Source organism: Anas acuta, chromosome 6 (genome assembly GCF_963932015.1).
Source record: "Anas acuta chromosome 6, bAnaAcu1.1, whole genome shotgun sequence".
NCBI lineage: Eukaryota > Metazoa > Chordata > Aves > Anseriformes > Anatidae > Anas > Anas acuta.
The window spans coordinates 25,062,231-25,080,817 of NC_088984.1; the positions used below are offsets into that span (position 1 = coordinate 25,062,231).

Consider the following 18,587-nt stretch of genomic DNA (forward strand, 5'->3'; position numbering starts at 1 on the left):
ATTGTATCTGTGTGTATTCATATATATTTATATACACGTTTATGTATACAGGTCCAATGCCCAGATGACATATGTAAAAGTTTTTTTAATTATCATTATTAATATATTTATTTATTTTTATTATGATGCTAAGCAGTACTGGTATGGTGCTATGGTTATAAACCTATTTCAGGAATCTATGCTGTAGTAATTCTTTCTTATCTAGCTACTGCTAATGTATTTTCAATTTTAATAGTTTCAAAAGTAATTTGGAAAAAGCAAGTTGGCCTGTTTTAAGTGACAAGAATTCCTGACAGGATTTTTTTCCCCAGTCACTTATTTCTTTGAAGTACAACTAAGAAATCACCATCTGAAGTGAGAGGAGCTTTCATTACAAAACAAAATCACTTTTTGGTTACAAGTACAGAAAGAAATGAGAAGCCAGACATTTTCCATAGAAAGAAGAGCTACTTAATATGGTGAGTGTGCGATCCTTATCCATATAGAGTCAAAAGGGAACTTTCTGGGACGTGATAAAAAGGTGCAAGTGAGAGCCCACGCTGTATGTGTCAGGCATTGCAGGACTGCATTGTAAAAAGCTAGTGGCTGCTGTTTACATTTCAAACATTCCCTGAATATGTGTTGTCACAACAGACAAGCAATTATAGGCAATAATGTCAGTAATTTGTGGATTAAGAACTCCTTAAGGATGTATTGGCACAGCAGACAGTAGCCGCTTTTAGCTTGCAACTGTTCAGCCTCAGCTCTTCGCTGTGCCAACGAAACTGTTACTTCCCAGAAGCTATTGTGTTCCCTGAGAAGCAGCAAAACAATCAGATAGTGAAATCTCTCACACTGCTCCTACCACCCACAGGATTCTGCAGCGGCTCTCGCCAAATGTCCCAACCTCAAAGATTCATTTTTAACAGATATATGTATGGATGCATACGCATAAAACTGAAATATTGGCTATTAGCTAGAGTAACGCTGTGCTAGGCTCTTATGAGCAAACCCAGAAAAATCAGTTTTTAAGACTCCAGGGCTATAAATACACCCGTGTGAAACTTCAGTTGAACAGGAAGGCACAGCACAGCATCTGGTGGTGTGGGGCAGGTGCTGGGCCCCTAACTCACCTTGCTGGGAACAGACATGGCTCAGAACATGGCCCAAACTTGATGGAAAAAAAAAAAAATTAAAAAATGTATTGTGTGAGCCTAGTAATTCAGCACCTTTTCCCGAAGCCGGCAGCAAGAGGGACCTGGAAGGCTTCTGTCTCCCAGGTGCCACGGCTGCGGGTGGGCTGGCGGGGCTCAGCGGCAGCCCGCAACCCCCGGGGGTGCGGCGGGGGAGCCCCCGCCCGTCGGCGCGGCGCTGTGCGGTGCGGAGCGGTGCGGAGCGGTGCGGTGCGGCTCCGCACGGCCCCGGCAGGAGGCGAGCTGCCGCCGGCCCCGCTGCCATCACGTGGCCGCCGGGTTTTCTCCCCGCAGCGGTATGAGGAAGTCACAGCCGCCGCCGCCGCCGTCCGCAGCCTCGGCGGGCGCAGCCTCCGCCGCCGCCTCCCCGCCGCGCGATATGTGGGTACCGCGGGTCGGGACGGGACGGCACGGGACGGGACGGCACGGGATGGGATGCAATGGGGTGGGGGACAGCGTGTGTGTGCGGGCGGCACGGCACGGCTCGGCTCCTTTCGCCTCCCGCCCCGTCCCATCACCTCTCCTCCCCTCCCCTTCCCTTCCCCGCAGGGTGGCTCCGAGCCGCGGTCGCCTCCCGGCGTGAAGCCGCCGTCGCGATGGACGAGCCCCCGGCGGCGGAGGAGTGGCAGGGGGCGACCCAGAAGAGGAAGGCCTGGGCCAAGAGCCGGGACTCCTGGCAGGCGTCGGAAGCGGAGGACTTCTCGGCAGCGGCGGCGGAGCTGGCCCGCGGCGAGGAGGAGGAGGAGGAGGAAGACGACGAGGAAGAGGAGGAGGAGGAGGAGGACCACGCCGGCGGCAAGCTGCCGCCGGCCGCAGAAGCAGGTCAGGGCGGGGGGCGGCGGGGCCGGGGACCCCCGAGGGGCCGCCCCCGACGGCCGGGCGGTTGCTGACAGCCGGCTCTTCTCTCCTGCTCTGCCCGCAGGCCACAGCGTGCCCAACGAGAAGATCGCGATATGGCTGAAGGACTGCAGGTGGGTGCTGCCGCTGCTGCTGCGGGGGGCGAACCCACCTCCCCGGGGGGCGTCTGCACCCCGGGATGCGGAGCGGGCTTCGGCAGCGGTGCTGCTGCAGGGCGGGAGGGGGACGAGCTGGCGCTGGGCACCTTTACTCTCAGTGTGTCATGCAGGGAGGCCGCAGACTTTCTGAAGTCCTCTGGCAGGGGAGGAACTCGGCTCGGGAGAGGAAGGCAGCGTTGTTTTGGAAGCTGCTCCGTGCCTCGCAGAGGGGCTCCAGCTTAATGCCTTGCCTGTTGCCTGGTTCTTGCTCCAGCTTTAAAGAAACTGCTTATGTGGCAGTGGCCTCTGTGCTTAGGGGTCTGCAGGAGCGGTGCAGCGTAGGCTGGCTGGATTTAGCCAAGTCTCTGTCAGTCTGCTACCGTATGGAGCGACTTCCTTAACTTGAGGCGTGGGGCGCGTATTCTGTGATTCTGGTGCTGTTACAAAATACGCTGTGGGTGTTTAGAGAGGGCTGACTGCAGTACTTTTTCTTCAGCCTCGGTCACATAAAAGCATAAATGCTACATCCCGTTGCAGCTGCTTCTCTGCTGTCTTTTTCTCCATTCAGTTCTAGCAGCCCTTGGAGCCAGGGCTGGTGAGGGGAAGTGAACAATTAGCTTTACAGTAGTTAACAAAATTTCAAGATCTCCCTTTCTTTTGAGTGCAACTACTTTAAGATGAAGATTTACCTCTAAGATTAGCTGTGCCTTTATGATCTTTTGATCCAGTAAGCAGCTGAGCTGAGCTTACTTCTGTAACTGAAGTGAGGATTGCGTTCTGGTTGGAGTGTCCTCAGTGTAGTTTTCTTCACAATCTCTCCAGGCCGTGCCTTGGGAGGGGGTGTTGGCAGCAAGAGTTTTGAAATCATGCTGTACCCCAAAATCCAACGTTCAAACCAGACACGCTGTTCTCCCAAAATGCAAAAATGGGAGAAGATTTTTCTGAATTTACCTGAAATTAGACCTAAAGAAGTATATCCTTGAAAGTCTAATGAAGCATGTCCATAAAGTGTTATAGATTTGGTGCTTTATGAAAACTATTTTTTGAGTTGGGAGAGGAAAAAATGAAGGACCAAAGGGGGAAGAGGCCCTTGAGGGAGAAATGCTTGCTAATGTGGCTGTGGCGCTTTTCTCCGTATCTGCAGGATTTTTGTCTAGAACCTTCCCTGGCACTGTAGTCCTTTCCGTTTTGGTACAGAATTTAAGGAATAGCACACTACTGCAAGTTTGCAGAACAAACATCTAATTGATGGTCACAAATCTTGAATAATAATACAGAGCTTGCTCTTTTATTCGTGTCCTCTAGCAATCTGTTGTTAAAACCAGCTCCCAGCACTTCAGTGGAATGTGTATGCATTGCTGGCAGTTGATTCACGAAATGTGGGAATCTTATTTTACACTCAAATTCTGTATCTTAGCCTTTTGCTGATATAGAGACACAAGCTTTAGTTAATGCTTCTCTGTGAAACCCTTTGTGGCCCTTTCACAGAAGTCTTTTGAAGTGTAGTTATACTGTTGTAAATATTTTCAGAAGAATCTCGTGTCTCATCAGAAAGATAACATTTGAATTGTGTTTTTTTAAAGATCTCTTAAACCAAAATATCTGAGCTGGAGTCAGCCTCTGAGTCTGTAGCATGCAGAGGGCATGCAGATACTGCTCATATCATATGGGAGGTACGATCCCAGCTGCCTGAAGTAGCACACAGTTCCTTGTGTTTTAAAATCACAGAGTGGGTTAGTTTCTATGTATATGGTATACATGGGAGCAGTAGTAGCTAGATACGTGCAGGAAAATGATTATTCAACTTACATTGTTATAACGTGACTGTATGTACAGAAACCCTGAACTGCTTGACTCCTGATAACAATGTATGTATGAAAAGAGGAAAGTGTAAAAGGTGTCAGAACAGCCCTATAGATACTATGCTATTGTTTATAAAAAGAATACTTGAAAACAACAGTTGTGAAAACTTTTGATTGTTTTCAACCAAGACAATTGTTATTTAATAACACTGCTTTTGCTGTGGAGCTTTTTTTGCTACAAAGTGTGGGCAATGTATGCAAACTGATCTGTTTCTGGTCTATTGCACAACTGCTTTCTTACAAGTTAGCCCTGCTACAAAAATATAACCATTACTATAAACACGCATTCATTTACTAAAATAAAGTATTTTCTCTGTTACATATTTTCTAAAAAGTCATTCCCATTTTGTCTGAGTTTATATCAGCTTTTGTGAAAAGTACATTAGAAGAAAATTGGCACATTTCAAATCCCATTTTCTGGTTTGAGTTGGCAGTAGCACAAAAAAATTATTATCAACCCACTGCATAAACAGATCTGCTTATAAGATTTACTCCTTCATTTGTTTCCAAAAGCATCAATGGTGTTATAAGTTAGATAAAAAGAGTTACTATTTGTCCTGTGTTAAACGTGTTAGCAGTTTGGAGCTCATGTTGCTTGGCATATCTGTTTCACATCTGCTTTGGAGGAGAGAAGAGTGTTACTCGTATCCCATGCTTTTTAACTTTGTTAAAGAAAAAAAAATACTAATAAAAGAAAAAGGCAGCAAAACAAGAAAAGCAAGCATGTATCACACTGTGATAAAAATTACGGAGGCTTCAGAAATGTCAGATGTTACCCAAAGTTTCCGGTTTGCTCATGTTTTGGGAATCGCGTGCCTTTGAAAAAGGGACTTGTCTCTCCTCCAGAAGCTTGACAAGGCATTTTGAAGCAATGAGAAAGCTTGCAAAAACTTCCAGTTTTAACTCCTGTTGAACTAAGATGGGAAGAGAAAGTGTTTGTATTACACTGATAGAAAAGGAGAAACTTTTGTCAGCTGTGCGGTGGTGTGTGTTACTTTAATTCCGTAAGTTTAAACTCCTCCAGTAGCACAGGGGGTGTCGGAGGTATTTAGGAACTATCTCCTGTAGATATGCAGGAAATGAGTTCTTGAAATGCCTCAGAAAGAAGAGGTTTTGTTTTTTTGCTTCAATTTTAAAATAAACACTGCTCCTACTCAAGTAAGGCTGCAAAAGCAGAGGTTTAAATGGCATTTCCAGCACCGTGCAAAACCCTCGTACCGCTCGTGCAGGCGGCGTGCCACCGGTGGCAGCTGAGGCTGCAGGACTGGGGAGAGCCCCAGGCCCTACACAGGCCCTGCACAGCGCCCTCTTACCTGTGTCCCGGGGTTCATCCCACTCCTGCATACACCGCTGCTGGAATTAAGTCATTGGTACAATATGGTAATAAACGTGTGACTCATCCACATGGGAATGCAAATGAAAAATTGCAGGGCTCGTTGGCCCAAGTGGCCCCTGGCTCCAGCCTTTCCCAATGCTGGGGTGCTCCCAGGCCCCTCCATTCTCTCCCCTGTGTCCCCACATGAAGGTGGCAGGGCCTGTGGCTGTGCCTCTGGAGCTCCTTCACATGGAGTGGCCTCCAAACCATCCCTGTCACAGGGTGCCTGGAGACAAGCTCCGGGGAGCTGGCTCAAGGGTGCTGCCACTGGAAAACAGTCCTACACCAAGAAGCAGAGCTGCTCCTGCTGTTGTTCACAAGGATTTTGGTGTGGGTGCTTGTCCCTTGTTTAAATTTGTGCCTCACCTGCTTCTTAAATGCAAGTTTTCCAAAGGAAGGGGATGCAGTGCAGCTGTATGTGTGTGCAGGAGCGTGAGCAGGGAAGCAGACGGACAGAGCTGCTTTTCCTGTAGCCACCAACACGCTGCAGCACTGATGGGCTTGACTTCTGAAAGAAATGCCAGCTTCAGTGATTGTTTTCACTGCTTTCTGCCAGTTGGTTCATGCAGCCCTGAGCTTGACCAGCAGCACATTTCTGTATGGAAAAGACGGAGGTGCTGGAGTAGCCACCAGGGAACAGGAGGGAGAAGGAGAAGGTGCCTGTTACAGCCACTGTGCGAGCAGGGAGCTCGGTTTTTACCACAGAGCACAGGGCTGGCTGGAGTGTGAAGGGCCTAGACGGCCTACCCTAACTTCTTTGAAACCCTGACACAAAACCTACACAGAAATCCATGAGACTGAGTCTCTGTGGACCTTGTCCTGTCACCTGCAACACATTGGTGCACCTAGCTGCTTCTGCTGTTTGAGTTGGCCTCTTGCTGCAGTGCCTTTTCTTTGCTTTTCAAAAGACACGTCAAAGTGAGCTTGCTTCCTATCAGCGCGCTGCATGGGGAAACTGAACTATTTTCGGGGCGGGGGGAGAGTTGTAAAGTATAAGGTCTGTTACAAAGCAGATGCAAACTTCTGTTGCTTAATTTGGTCATGACACCAAAACAAATACTGTATCAGAGTACTGTTTGCCTCAAGTTCCTTGGGCAGGTTTATGTATTTGTCTAATTAAAAACCCAATGAAACGTACATAATATAGGCACATAAATCATCCGCTTTTTCCTTCTTTATGACTATTATATTTCTGAATTTGTTTTGGACTTTGAGTATTATGCTGCACTACTTAACAGTGACAGGCCTTTTTAGTTAGAAATCTCTCAGAGACAAGACAAAGAAATATCCAGATAAAGTAAATAAATTTAATGAGAGTGCAGAAAGGGATTGGACCTGTTACTTGCATGGTTTCTGCTGCTAATTTTGGACACAGTGGGATTTGAAAATTCTACTGCCTTTCAAGGAATAGCCATATCAGAGATCACCTAAATAAGAGCTAATATAAAGAGTCAATAAAATGCCATCACTGGCAAGTGACAGCTGACATAGCTATCTATGTTTTTATCTTCTTTTTGATCAGTAAATGCAGTTTTTCACCCCTCTCTCCAAAGCTTGAGGTAAATCTATGGTAAGAAGTTTTAAATTTGTAGAAAATGGGTAAGGTTTTTATCATATAAATGAGATTGTGTTAGTCCGTTCAAACCCCATGCTCGGTTTTTGGGTGTTTTGCTCAGAATTCTATGATTTTCTTTGAGAGAGGGCTGCTGGCCCTGAAGCTTTGACACCAGCTCGTGCCTTAGTACTGCAGTCGTTATCAACCTGTTTTGTTGTTTTTCCCTACAAAGCCTATTTGTTCAGAGGGCTGGGGATTGCTTAGGAAGTTATTGCCAGTCCTCATATGTTTGTGCTTTCTGGGGGCGGAGGGAGGGACAACCGCTGCTATCACAAGCTTGTTGCACGCTGTAAGGAAGGACATGAAGCAGCAAGTTTTTAAGTTGGTATTAATCTCTTGTGTGGTTTCAGAACGCCTCTGGGAGCCTCCCTGGATGAGCAGAGCAATCCTCTGTTGAAGGGTAAGGGAAGGTTTTACCTATTGAGATCTTTTTTTTTGAGAAGCGAGCTCTTGTGTATGTTCACCCGAGACCTCGGCAATTTAACAGTGGCACAAATGACAGTCTAGTTGGCCTTGCTGAATTATTCTCACTGAGAAGCAGCTGTGCCTAAGAAACTCAGGAAAGGAGGGTAAAGATCCCTGTTCAGTCTTTCTGGAGAGTTTAGTAAGCCTTAAAAAAAAAAAAAAAAAAAAAAAAAACAAGGAAAAAAATGCAGAATGAGGAGTTTTATCTCTAAGCTGGCGAGCATTTGGTAGTCTCTGCATCTAATAGCTCAGGTTGCCACACCTGAAAATTTTACTATCTGAGCAGGTCCGAATACTAAAGTTCAAAGTACAGTGAGAATTTGCAGGTAGTGGCACAGCATAGAGGAGTTACTGGCTGTCTCTGGAGTCTTTGCTTGAACTCTTAATCTGGGATAGGGAGAGAGAGAGGGGAATGCCTAACTTGGACTCAAACTTTGGATCCCCCTGGTAAGAGGTCTGGAGGCTAATGTAGCAGCAGAAGGAACAGATATGGTGGGTAATACTCCTAGGTTTGTACTTGCAATTAATTTGCTTGCAATCTGACTTGGGGATGTTTCTGAGCATAAAGTTAAAGCAGTGCTGTAGTTGTTCTCTTTCTTTTTTTTTTTATGTTCTCAAATGTAATTTCTTTGTGCATTTTTAGTGTATGACTAATGCAGGGATTGTAAATATGGTCTAGTTATATCCTGTTGTATCAACTGAAGTGTCTTGCTAATACCTTTAGTTAAGCTATTAAAAAGAAAACACTGCAGTATTACAGTTGTTGAACTGCTAACTGTACATTTTCAGGCATGCTGGTGAGAAATGGAGGAAGTTTTGAAGATGACTTATCCCTGGGAGCCGAAGGTGGGTGTGGCAGGATTATGACTTTTTCTATCAAAAAAAGAATCATGTTCAGTCATCTGATTTTTATTTTGAAAGATAGCATTTCCTTTTAGGTCAAAGTAAAGCTGACTAGAAAACCAGCACAGAACACATAGGAGAATGCAAGTAGATACGCTTTCTGAGTTTATTAGAATATTGTGTTTGTTAAACATGCTGGTCTAACCTAAAGGTCAGAGTCAGCCCTGAGTTCCTTCTGCCCTCACATGCTAAAGACCACAGCTGCAGCACAGCCCAGAGTACTTGCTGGAGCTGTGTGAAAGTGTTTTCCCCTACGTGTTGTTCTTGTCCATGGGTTCCACTTGACAGTTGTGCATGCCCCACTTCCACTGAAACTCTTGGGAGTGGCAAGTGCAGGCTTTTGAAAGGAGAAATGAAATTCTGTCAGCCACGAGGCAAACTCATTAAGAGCTAAATGCTTTTAAAAATGAAAAATGTCAAAGCTGAGTAAGTAATTTGGATCAGGCGTATTATATACTCTGCCATTGTTAGATGCCTTCTTTTTCTTTCCCTTTTTAAAGGGAAGGAGATGTGGCTAGTCTTGGTTGGTTTAGCCTCCCTCCGTAGCTTCCTCTGTTCATCGTGGGGTAGAGGTGTCCACAAACCAACTAACAGAAAACTTCTAACAGTAGATCCTGAAATAAAATAGCACAAAATAGTTTCTCAAACTGGGTGCCAGTGGTATCTTCAGGATAGGAGCTCTAAGATTGTATCTGTTATCGGTCAAATAAATTTAAAAAACAACCTTCATCTTTCAGTGTTTCTTCAACTACAGCTTTTAGAAAGTGTTAGAACTTGTGTAGTAGAAAGCCGTTTTATCCACAGCTGCCTTGCTAGTGATTCTGAAGTATTGGGACACAGCCTGGAGAAGGAAGTATCTTTAATATTTAAAGACTCAAGACTTCTGAGGAAAACAGTTGATCTGATAATGATGGAGAAGCAGTAGCTTACTCACTTACTGCAATAGATTAAATAGGATTAATTTTATTTTTTTCTGTCAGTCTTTTCCGCTTGTTAGATTGCCAGCAGTGTGAAGATTTCATAGAAAAAGTTTCTTTTTAACAATCATCCAAGATCTGAGCATGTGACTAAGAATATGGGAGTCAGCACATTTTAGAAAATCATGTCACTTTTTTTTTTTTTTTTAATTTCAATTTTTCCCCTTATCATTCTCAAGGATTTCTGTTCTTGGGGAGCAGAGAATCGTTTCCCTCCTTTTCAGATGAACATGGTCTCAGTGCTAGAATTGCTGGTTCATTTCCATGTGCAAGGACAGGGGTGTTTCTGCAGGGCTTTGCTTCTGTGAGAGAACAACGGGACAACAGAGCTGCCTGGAGCAGCGCTGTGTGCCCTGTCATACAGAGAGCCTGGCTGCTGGAAGCCAGAGCCCTGTGAGAATGGCGTGGAGGGCACTGGACAGAGTTCTGTAAGCCCAGCACCCTGCTGAGCTGTTAAAATCCATGGTCCAGCAGCTAGAACTAGTCAACAATTAATCCATGTAGATAGGCTTGCTTTCATATTATATGCAAGGATATTTAAAAAAATGCACGTTCTGCATTTTGTATATATTTAAATTCCTTCATGATGTCTCTGAAAAGGGAGGTGGTGAGGTTTCCATGTTTTACTCCCCGTTGCTGACATTTCCCTTGGAGGCACAGCGAGTTTAGATGCAGGGTTTTCCTGGCAGCGTTTGACATACCTTTGCTCTTTCCATAGCTGATTCCGAGGGTTGCTATGACATATGTGCGCTCCTTGCCTCTCTTCTGTGGCAAGTTTGTTAATATTGAGTCGCCTCTTTGGGGGAACTCATAATTTAAGGCTGGGACTCAGCTCTCTTCTTTGACAGGGTGTTGATGTTGTAGGAGAATAATGCTGCCTGGGGTGCTGACGTGTGGAGCTGAGCTGCTGCAGCTTCAGAAAGGGCTGGGTTCCCCGCAGGGGGGCTGGTGACCAGGTGCCTGGCATCTGGTGGCTGGCCTCCTCAAAAGTCCCTTCTTGGTGTTGCTTTGGTTTATGCATTGCACAGCTTGGAGAGCCAGGGCCTGGCCCCCACCAAGAGTTAACTGTGTTGGTTTAAGGACACGCACATGGTCTCTGTACCTGGCCATGGGCACCAGCTGCTCTTCTCTTCTAGCTGAGCAATCTTCACATGACTGCATCTCCTCCTCCTCCCCCTTCAGCTGGTAATCATGTCTTCAACTGCAAAGCAATAAATTGTCTGTTTATATAACAATTGCCAACTTACTGCATGTAAAACTTCAAGTTAATATGATTCATTACGGCAAGTAAATATGAGTCCGTGCGAGATTTTATTTTAGACAAGGCCTGAATAAACCAGATTGTCTTTATATCAGCTGTAAACTAGGAACACTTGACAATCATATTTATATGGAAAGAAAAATCTGGCACATGCAGGAGTATTCATAGAAGCGCTTGTTGGCTACTTTTTCATGTCACTTGTGGGTAGTGTAATTGTGAGGAGCTTTGTGCATAACAACTTCTTGTTTCTCTACAGCTAATCATCTACGAAGTGATACCCAAATGGAAACATGGTAAATGTCTCTTTTTTTTTATTTCTTTACTTCAGAGAAATATTTATATTGAAGGGAGAGGTGGAGAGGGTGCAGTGGATGTCGTGAAGGCTACCCCAGAGCTAAAGCTCTTCTGGTCCTGCCAGTCTATGTGAGAAGGAAAGAGAAAATCTAGATAGCACAGAAATAGTCAATATGAAATGCAGAAAAAAAAGCAGATTTTAATTATTCCAGCAGACATGAAGTAGTTTTGGGGGATGACAGGGGATGGGAATGACACAGAGAAACAAGATATGAGTAACTGTGGTATGATTTACCTTCTTTAGCTCACTGATCCCTCCCCATTTCTGTTTTTGCCTGTCAGAGCAGGTGTCCTTTGGGAGTAGGGAAAAAGAGAGGAGAAGCTCCTGCTTTATGGGGATAGCTTCTGAATTAAATGTACTGTAAATAAAACCCCTGCTGGGACTCCAGCACACACTGGCACAGCCTCGCTGCTCCTCCTTAACCGGGCTCTGTAAATGTGCTCTTAGGTGAATCCTCTCACCTTTGGTTTCTTTGTGGTTGTTCTGCTGTGTGCGCACTAGGATTTGCATGGTAAAATCCCCCTTGGCAGGTTTGTCCCTAAGAGTAAGTAACAGTACGTCTGAGCCCGAGGTACCAGCTAACGCTGAGCAGCCTTCTCCAGACACAGGAAGGAAATAGCTTGGGATTGGGAAAGAAACTGGCCCGCAGTCCCTCTTGGAGCTCATCTTGCTCCGTTTCCTCCAGCCTGGAGCCTCTTTGCTTTCCTCGGGAGCCTGCCGGGTGCAGCCAAGGGTGAGGGAGGGCGGCAGCAGGGCCGGGTGGTCCTGCCCGAGGAGGCAGCGGGCTGGGCAGGGGCAGGCCGGGCAGGGCAGGGCAGCTTGCCCAAGGCTGGGCTTCCTCGCTGGAGGAGGGTGGGATCGGGGAGGGTGGGGCAGCCGGGGGAGATCGGGGTTTGTTTTCTCAGCTTGCATTTGCCTTCAAATACTTAGAGTCTACATACGTTTTTACTGAGGCGTCCCAGGGCTCGCTTTTGTTATTGTATTTCAATAAGTGACATGGCTAATATAAACCAGATAACGCTGAATGGGGAAAGAGAAATTCAGCAGCATTGGAGACTTAGCTCCGCTCTGAGACGGAGAATCGAATCCCTGAACAAAAGGGGTTTATCACAGTGGTCCTGTCCATTTGTGTTGACAGCAATGGTATGCTGGCGAAGGAGAGGAGGCTTCAGTTCCACCAGAAGGGGAGAAGTATGAACTCCACCGGCTCTGGAAAAAGCAGTGCAACTGTTTCAAGGTAAAAGAGTGCTATGCTTTGAAGGTCATGGCGCAGTTCAGTGGAATTTGGCTCTGTTTTGCTGGCAAAACTTACTTCTTCTGTTCCTAAGTTAAACGGACTTGGCTTGATTTATATGCATTGTTGCATTTAGTAGCCGAGAAGGGAATTTTCATTTGGTTGCTTGAAAAACTGCTATTTGTTTTCAGTTGTGGTTTGCAGTAAATACTTACGGATGGTCCTAAGCCTTAGAAACGTTTGAAATCTTAAATGGCACTTCAAAATTGGAGCTCTGCAGAGGAAGGGCTGACTTTATAAATAACAGTATCGGATCTGAGATGTGTCAGGGCTGATGTCTCTGGTGGTGTGAACCAAAACTTCAGATGCAGATATCTCCAAAATTATTTCCTAAAGTAGTCTGAGCTGTAGGAGTCAAAAGTTCAATAGACAAAGCTTGCTAGTGGACTGAACTAGTAGTTGGACAGAAGGCACTGTGTCAGACATAGACAGTAAACATCTTGTCATTTGTCTAGTGTTTCTGAATTACTGGAGCTTTATGAGGAAGATCCTGAAGAAGTGCTCTATAACCTTGGATTTGGAAGAGATGAACCAGATATTGCTTCAAAAATTCCAGCAAGATTTTTTAATTCATCATCATTTGCCAGAGGGATAGATATCAAAGTGTTTTTGAATGCCCAGATGCAGCGCATGGAAGTGGAAAATCCAAATTTTGCTTTGACGAGTAAGTATGTTTTTGAAGCAAAGTTTATTTTTATTTTTTTCTAACTGCGTAAACAATCTCAAAAGAAGGTCTTATATCTAGTGTTCTGGCAAAACCCCCATACAGTCTAAAAGCCAAATTCCATTCAGAAGCTGTAATGACTTTCTAGCTTGGTTTTAAATGTGGTGAGAGGTGACCATCAGTATATGACACCTTGGGACGAAGGAAAGAGATTTATAGTTGGGAAAAGAAATGAAGGGCATCCTGTAGAATGTATATTGCCTTCCGTTTTGTTTCTTTCCCATCTCTTTCTTCCAAGTTTGTCTTCTGTTGTAGATTTAGAGCACCAAAACAAATAGCTATATCTGTCTTTTTCTTGTGTTCTTCAGTATCCATGTGGTATTTTTGAAAGCTGGCAGCAGTGACCTACTTCTGTGGTTGGTGAAATCTGTCAGTATTGCTATTGACTTGGACAGGAGCTTTGTTAGGTCAGGAATGAGCATTTCTGAAATGAGGGCATAGCTGAAATGTCCTGTTGTCTTTGTAGATGGACGGAGCAATCCAAGTAACACTTTTCCTGCCAGCACTCTGTAAACTAGCTTGCAGTTGTGTACCCGTGTCTCTTTTTTTACTTTGTGAAGACTTTCCATGCTGTTCTCCTTCTGCGTTTACCAAACACTCTTGCAAAGTTTTTCTTCCACTTCTCTTTACTGTGTGGTATCACTTTCAGCTTACTGGACTAGACAGTGTTCAGTCCATCTCTGGGACTCTTGATATAGATATTTGTTGGGGTGGGTGAATGCAGGTTGTGATGAAAATTCCCTCTTCAGATATGAAGAAAAGAGCTGTCACTGCCAGTTTGTACAATGATGTAGAGATCAGCAATTCTGAGCTGTGATGACACCAAAGGTCCTCTTAAGCTCTGCCTTATATTATGTTCTTGTGCAGGTCGTTTTCGCCAGATTGAAGTGCTTACTACTGTGGCCAATGCTTTTTCCTCCTTGTATTCTCAAGTCTCTGGGACTCCTTTGCAGAAAATTGGTAGTATGAACTCAGTGTCTTCCAGCAAAGAAGCTTCCAGCCCTCCCCCTCTAAATCGCAGCAATACAGCCAGTCGGTTAATGAAGACTTTGTCTAAGCTCAATCTGTGCAGTGCACAGCAGGCCGATGGTAGTGGCTGTCCTATACCTTCACCTGTTGAAAAAGGGAAAAGTCCAGCTGAACTAGGGAGTGAGGAAAACGATGCTAAAAATGAATCTAAGTTACAAAAACACTCTAAGAAGAAAGACTCTCCCTCTTTTCTGGCTACTGTAAAGGAGGAGATAGCCAGTAGTCTGATGAATGCTACAGACGCTCACAAACCCGCAAGCCTGCCTGCTGGAACTGATGATAAGCAAGAGAATACTGTGCCTGCGGCAGATGTGCAAAATAGCAGGCTGGCAAACCCCCAGGACAGACTGTGTGAAGAATCCAGTCTTTTGGACTCTTCCAACCTCAGCAGCAGTTCCAACACGTCCAACAGCAGCACGTCTGAAAGCAGCGCCCCGACACAAAGGCCTCCTGTGGCATCACCCTGCGTTCCCCTTGCAAACCCCTCCATAATGAATCTCATGCTTCAGCAGAAAGACTCCTTTGAGATGGAAGAGGTAGGTGGAAATATATGACTTTGTTTTCACATACAGTTTACATAACTTGCTGGCTGCCAGCAGAGGAATGTTCCTTCCTGTGCAGTTGACAGTGTTTTCTCCAGGAATGCTTTACATTCTCTGGATGATAGGACAGTTGTCACTTTCTCTTGGTAGGCTGTGCTAATTGATACTCTTATTGAAATAATGCTGTTGACGATGATGTTGTTTCTGAAAGTCAGAGTGAATGTTCTCATTCTTTTCATCAGGCTCAGGTAACTGCAGTCACTGGCAAAACCTATTAAAAACTTTTCCATTCTTAGCACGATCTTTTCTTGTGGAAACAGACCTAGGTTAGACTCAATATATAAAAAAGCCTTTGTAGATTGCTAACTGTTAATCTTTATTTATTGTTACCTAAAAGTAAACTCAACACGTTTGTGGATTGAGCAAGACAGTGAAAAGTGCTGTCGTGTAGGGTAAGGTGCTCATCCCATGGTTTTGGTTTTGATGGCAATCTACTGTATGTGGTTTTGTTTGTTCTCTAGAAATTAATATGATGAAACTTGCTGTTCGATGCACCTTTGGCAGTGGCTCAGATAAAAAATTCTTACTAGCTGCCTTTTAACTTTGTAAATGAATTTATCCTTTTTTTTTTTTTTTGATTGATCATTATCCCAAAGGGATTCTAATACCCAGATTCCTCTAAGTAATTCACTTATTAGGCTAGTAAATGTGCAGCCTACAAATTAAAAAATTCATTTTTTATTTTTGCATAGACTCACACTTTGAATTACAAGAGCTCTCTTAAATTAGCAGATGGTTTTATGGACACATTTTGAAGTGTCTGATGTTAACAATCCGTAAGTTAACTTTTTCATTTATGTGAAATGGATATGTAAAATGAAGGGTGGTGATTTCTGTGCTGAAATGGGTGAAGAAAACAGTCCAATAGAAAGCTTTAGATTTTTACAGTAAATGACAAAGTGATGATTTAGCAGATATTGCCTAGTGCGGTGTTTGCACTGCAGACTTTTGATCAACTTCTAGATCAACTGATGTTGTAGTTGAAGACACATAATTGAACGGAAAGAGGTAATCTAGCCTCTTGTAGTTCTTGCCGTTTGTTGAGCCTGTGTGCCATCACCCCCTTGTTGTATAGCCATCTACGGAATGAGAACAAAAGATTGATCCCATTGAAGGGAGGAAAAGAAACTTGGTGTATTTTGATTTATTCAAATAATTCCTGGCTTACTTTTCAGCTGCATAATTTTCTTGATCCAGTTTGTTGTGTACAGATGTTTGTGCTGGCAAAATGGGAGGAGTGTGAGTGGTGATGGCTTTTTGCTGCATTCTCAATGGTTGGACTAGTTTCATATATCTCAGAGGAGAAAACTGGATTTTGGCACTTTTAGGTGAAGTTGAAACAACTTTAAAAGCAAAACAAAAAACACAGAATTTTCTTTCAGGGTAAGTTAGACTATAAGGGGTTATGGAAGGAAGAAGGCTTACCAAACTTTGCACAAGCCAAATGCAATGCATTTGCAGAGTTTTGGTTGACACACTTTGCAGTCATGCCAGTACATAAACACAGCTGTTTTGGCCTGATGACATGTGGTGTAGGATGGAGTTGTGGTGAATTTCGTTTACGCAATCTAATATATACATATCAACTGCCTTCAGATCCCTGGCAGGAGGGATTCAGCTTTAATAATGAAACTTTAGAACAATACCTGGCAGCTTGATTTTATTTTTGTTCATCTCTAAGCAGGGTCTAATGAACAATAAACTGTACTAGAAACAGTGAAAATAACTCCTCCCACCCTCTTCTCTTGATTTGGAGTGCATTCATATGCCTAAGAAAGATGACAGATATATCAAGGAAGCTGTTTGCATGCCGACAAATGCCTTGGCGGTTTGAGTGCCCTTAGGAAGTCTGTTGCTGTGAAGATAGCCTCTGTGGGGGTGAGTCAGGGCAGGATTTCCCCCAGAGTCCCTCTCCTGAAATGGCCAATTAGAACCACGAAGGTCATTTACCAGCATCGATATTGGCTGAAGGGACGGGAGGAGAGGGGAGTCCTTCTGTGCGCTCATCTAGCGGTGCCACTGACACGGCCGGGGTGCTGTCTCCTACTCAAGGACAGAAGGTGGAAAGTATTTAGGTGAGAAGAGGCTTGGTGGTTTGGAAGAAGCAAATTTAGCCATCGGAAACTGGGAGGCTTAAGAAAATCAAGACATCTTTCCTGGAAGGCTGATGTGATCAAAGGGCTTGTAAGATTACTTGCTGTTCCTGTTTGTTGTTGTTGTTTGTTTTGATTTTTAATTTGGTAAGCCCCTTCTGTGCTCTTCTGCATTTGGGCAAAATAATCATTTACCTCTGAAAAACAGCCTTTGTCTCCTAAAGGATAAGTCTTCCAATTTATTGTGTAAGAGTAATGCTGTTTGCTTATTAATGGTGAAAAGGTCAGGCCAAGTACTTCTCAAAATCCCTCTAATTGAGAAAATGCACTCTTGTGGCTGCTATACATATGATATCAATGCAGATAGAGTATCTTCTTTAACCAAATGCTAATTTGGGCTTTAAACTATTACTATGCTGATTTTGCATTTTTAATTTAATTGAAATTAGAAACAAAAATGTTATTGTCTGGTAATTTTGAAACTAGGCAGGCAGCCCATTAGAGAGGATTGTTAGGGGGTAGTTGCATTGGGGGTTTTGTGCATGTAGACTTGCATGTGAACCATGAGGTTTCCGTTTGTTGCCCCAAAATAAAATGCATTATAGCTTTTGAACTAAACAAAGGCCTTCCTGTTGAGATTTTAGGCATATTCTTTTCATCATTTGAAGTTGTCTATGAACTGCCTTCTTAATAAGGCTGTTACACAAAGTGATTAAGTAAGAGGATTAATTTTCATTTAGTTTTAAGTTTCCCAGTTGAAATCTACATGTCTTTGCATACGTTATCTTCCTGTTTTGTGGAAGACACAACAGAAGTATTTCCAGAAGTAGTACCCTGGTGAAGTCTGGAGTAGCACAGGAACATATTCCCGTTGACCTGACGATATTCATCTTCTGTTCCCTATAGATCCAGAGTACAGAGGGAGATCTACCACACGTTCCAGCTTCCCACCAGCTGGCAGTGACCAAGCCAAGGAAAGGTGAGTAGACAGCAGCATGCTGACTGCTTCCCTTTCTGAAATGCTGAAATCTGAGACTTCTAAAGTTTCCCTTCTCTTTAGAAGAGAAGAAAGATGTTTCCATTTCAGTTAAATCACAGAACGTTACTGCAAAGTGGCAACCAAATTACAGGCAGGATGACAGCGCTGTAACCTCACTGCCTGTTTTCACTTTTGTGCCATTGATGATAGCTCAGTGAAACTGAAACGTTAATTTAAATTGTATGGGATTTTTTTTCCCCCTAGAAAATCCTGTAATTTAAGGTACCTATTTAAACTAAAATTACATTGTTTTAAACCTAAATTGCATGGTATGTCTAGCATTTGCCTATGTGCTACTGCTTCATCTGAGGGCTGGCTGCAGAGAAGACTAGTGTCTCTGCACCCACATGGAAGTCATATTCCTTGGTGTGACAGAATGCACTGGCTCTTGAGGCTCAGGTAGTCAGTGCTTTCATCTCAAATCATTATTTATATTTTATGGCTCGGGAGAGGTACAAGGCAGATAAATTTTGTGATTGTTACTGGCCTTTGCCCAAAGTTGGAAAATTAAGTTTGTTCTCTAACTGTTATGTGTAATTAATGAACTAGATCTTGTTGCATTTAGCTACATGCCTAGCTTTGATGCAGTATCTTGGTGAAACATGACTAGCTATCTATATAAGATGCTATCTATATAGGATGCTATCTATATAAGATGCTATCTATATAAGATGCACACAAACCTGTCTTAAGACAGAGATCATCTTTTTTGCCTTTCCATAAATGAACTGACAGTCTAGTGAACTGTCAGCTGAATTACATTAGTATGGTTGAGCATGCTCTGAACCTGCTGAAGGTTAATGACTGGCTATTAGGGATAGCTTGT

At 43.9% G+C, this 18,587-nt stretch overlaps 1 protein-coding gene across 2 annotated transcripts in view; it reads left to right on the top strand.

The window, feature by feature from the left end:
* The first annotated feature begins 1,342 nt into the window (after positions 1-1,342).
* The window catches only part of ITPRID2 (ITPR interacting domain containing 2), a 42,314-nt gene continuing 25,069 nt past the window's right edge, over positions 1,343-18,587 (top strand). The window contains exons 1-10 of one of the 2 annotated variants that reach the window (XM_068685867.1): positions 1,343-1,553; positions 1,722-1,994; positions 2,095-2,143; positions 7,370-7,419; positions 8,274-8,330; positions 10,882-10,918; positions 12,119-12,217; positions 12,730-12,938; positions 13,866-14,563; positions 17,629-17,701. In XM_068685867.1, coding sequence (XP_068541968.1) covers positions 1,769-1,994; positions 2,095-2,143; positions 7,370-7,419; positions 8,274-8,330; positions 10,882-10,918; positions 12,119-12,217; positions 12,730-12,938; positions 13,866-14,563; positions 17,629-17,701 — 1,498 coding nt within the window. In that variant the 5' untranslated portion in view covers positions 1,343-1,553; positions 1,722-1,768. Of the gene's footprint in view, positions 1,554-1,721; positions 1,995-2,094; positions 2,144-7,369; positions 7,420-7,824; positions 7,977-8,273; positions 8,331-10,881; positions 10,919-12,118; positions 12,218-12,729; positions 12,939-13,865; positions 14,564-17,628; positions 17,702-18,587 lie in introns of those variants that run through there. The other variant, XM_068685868.1, reaches the window with a different exon arrangement.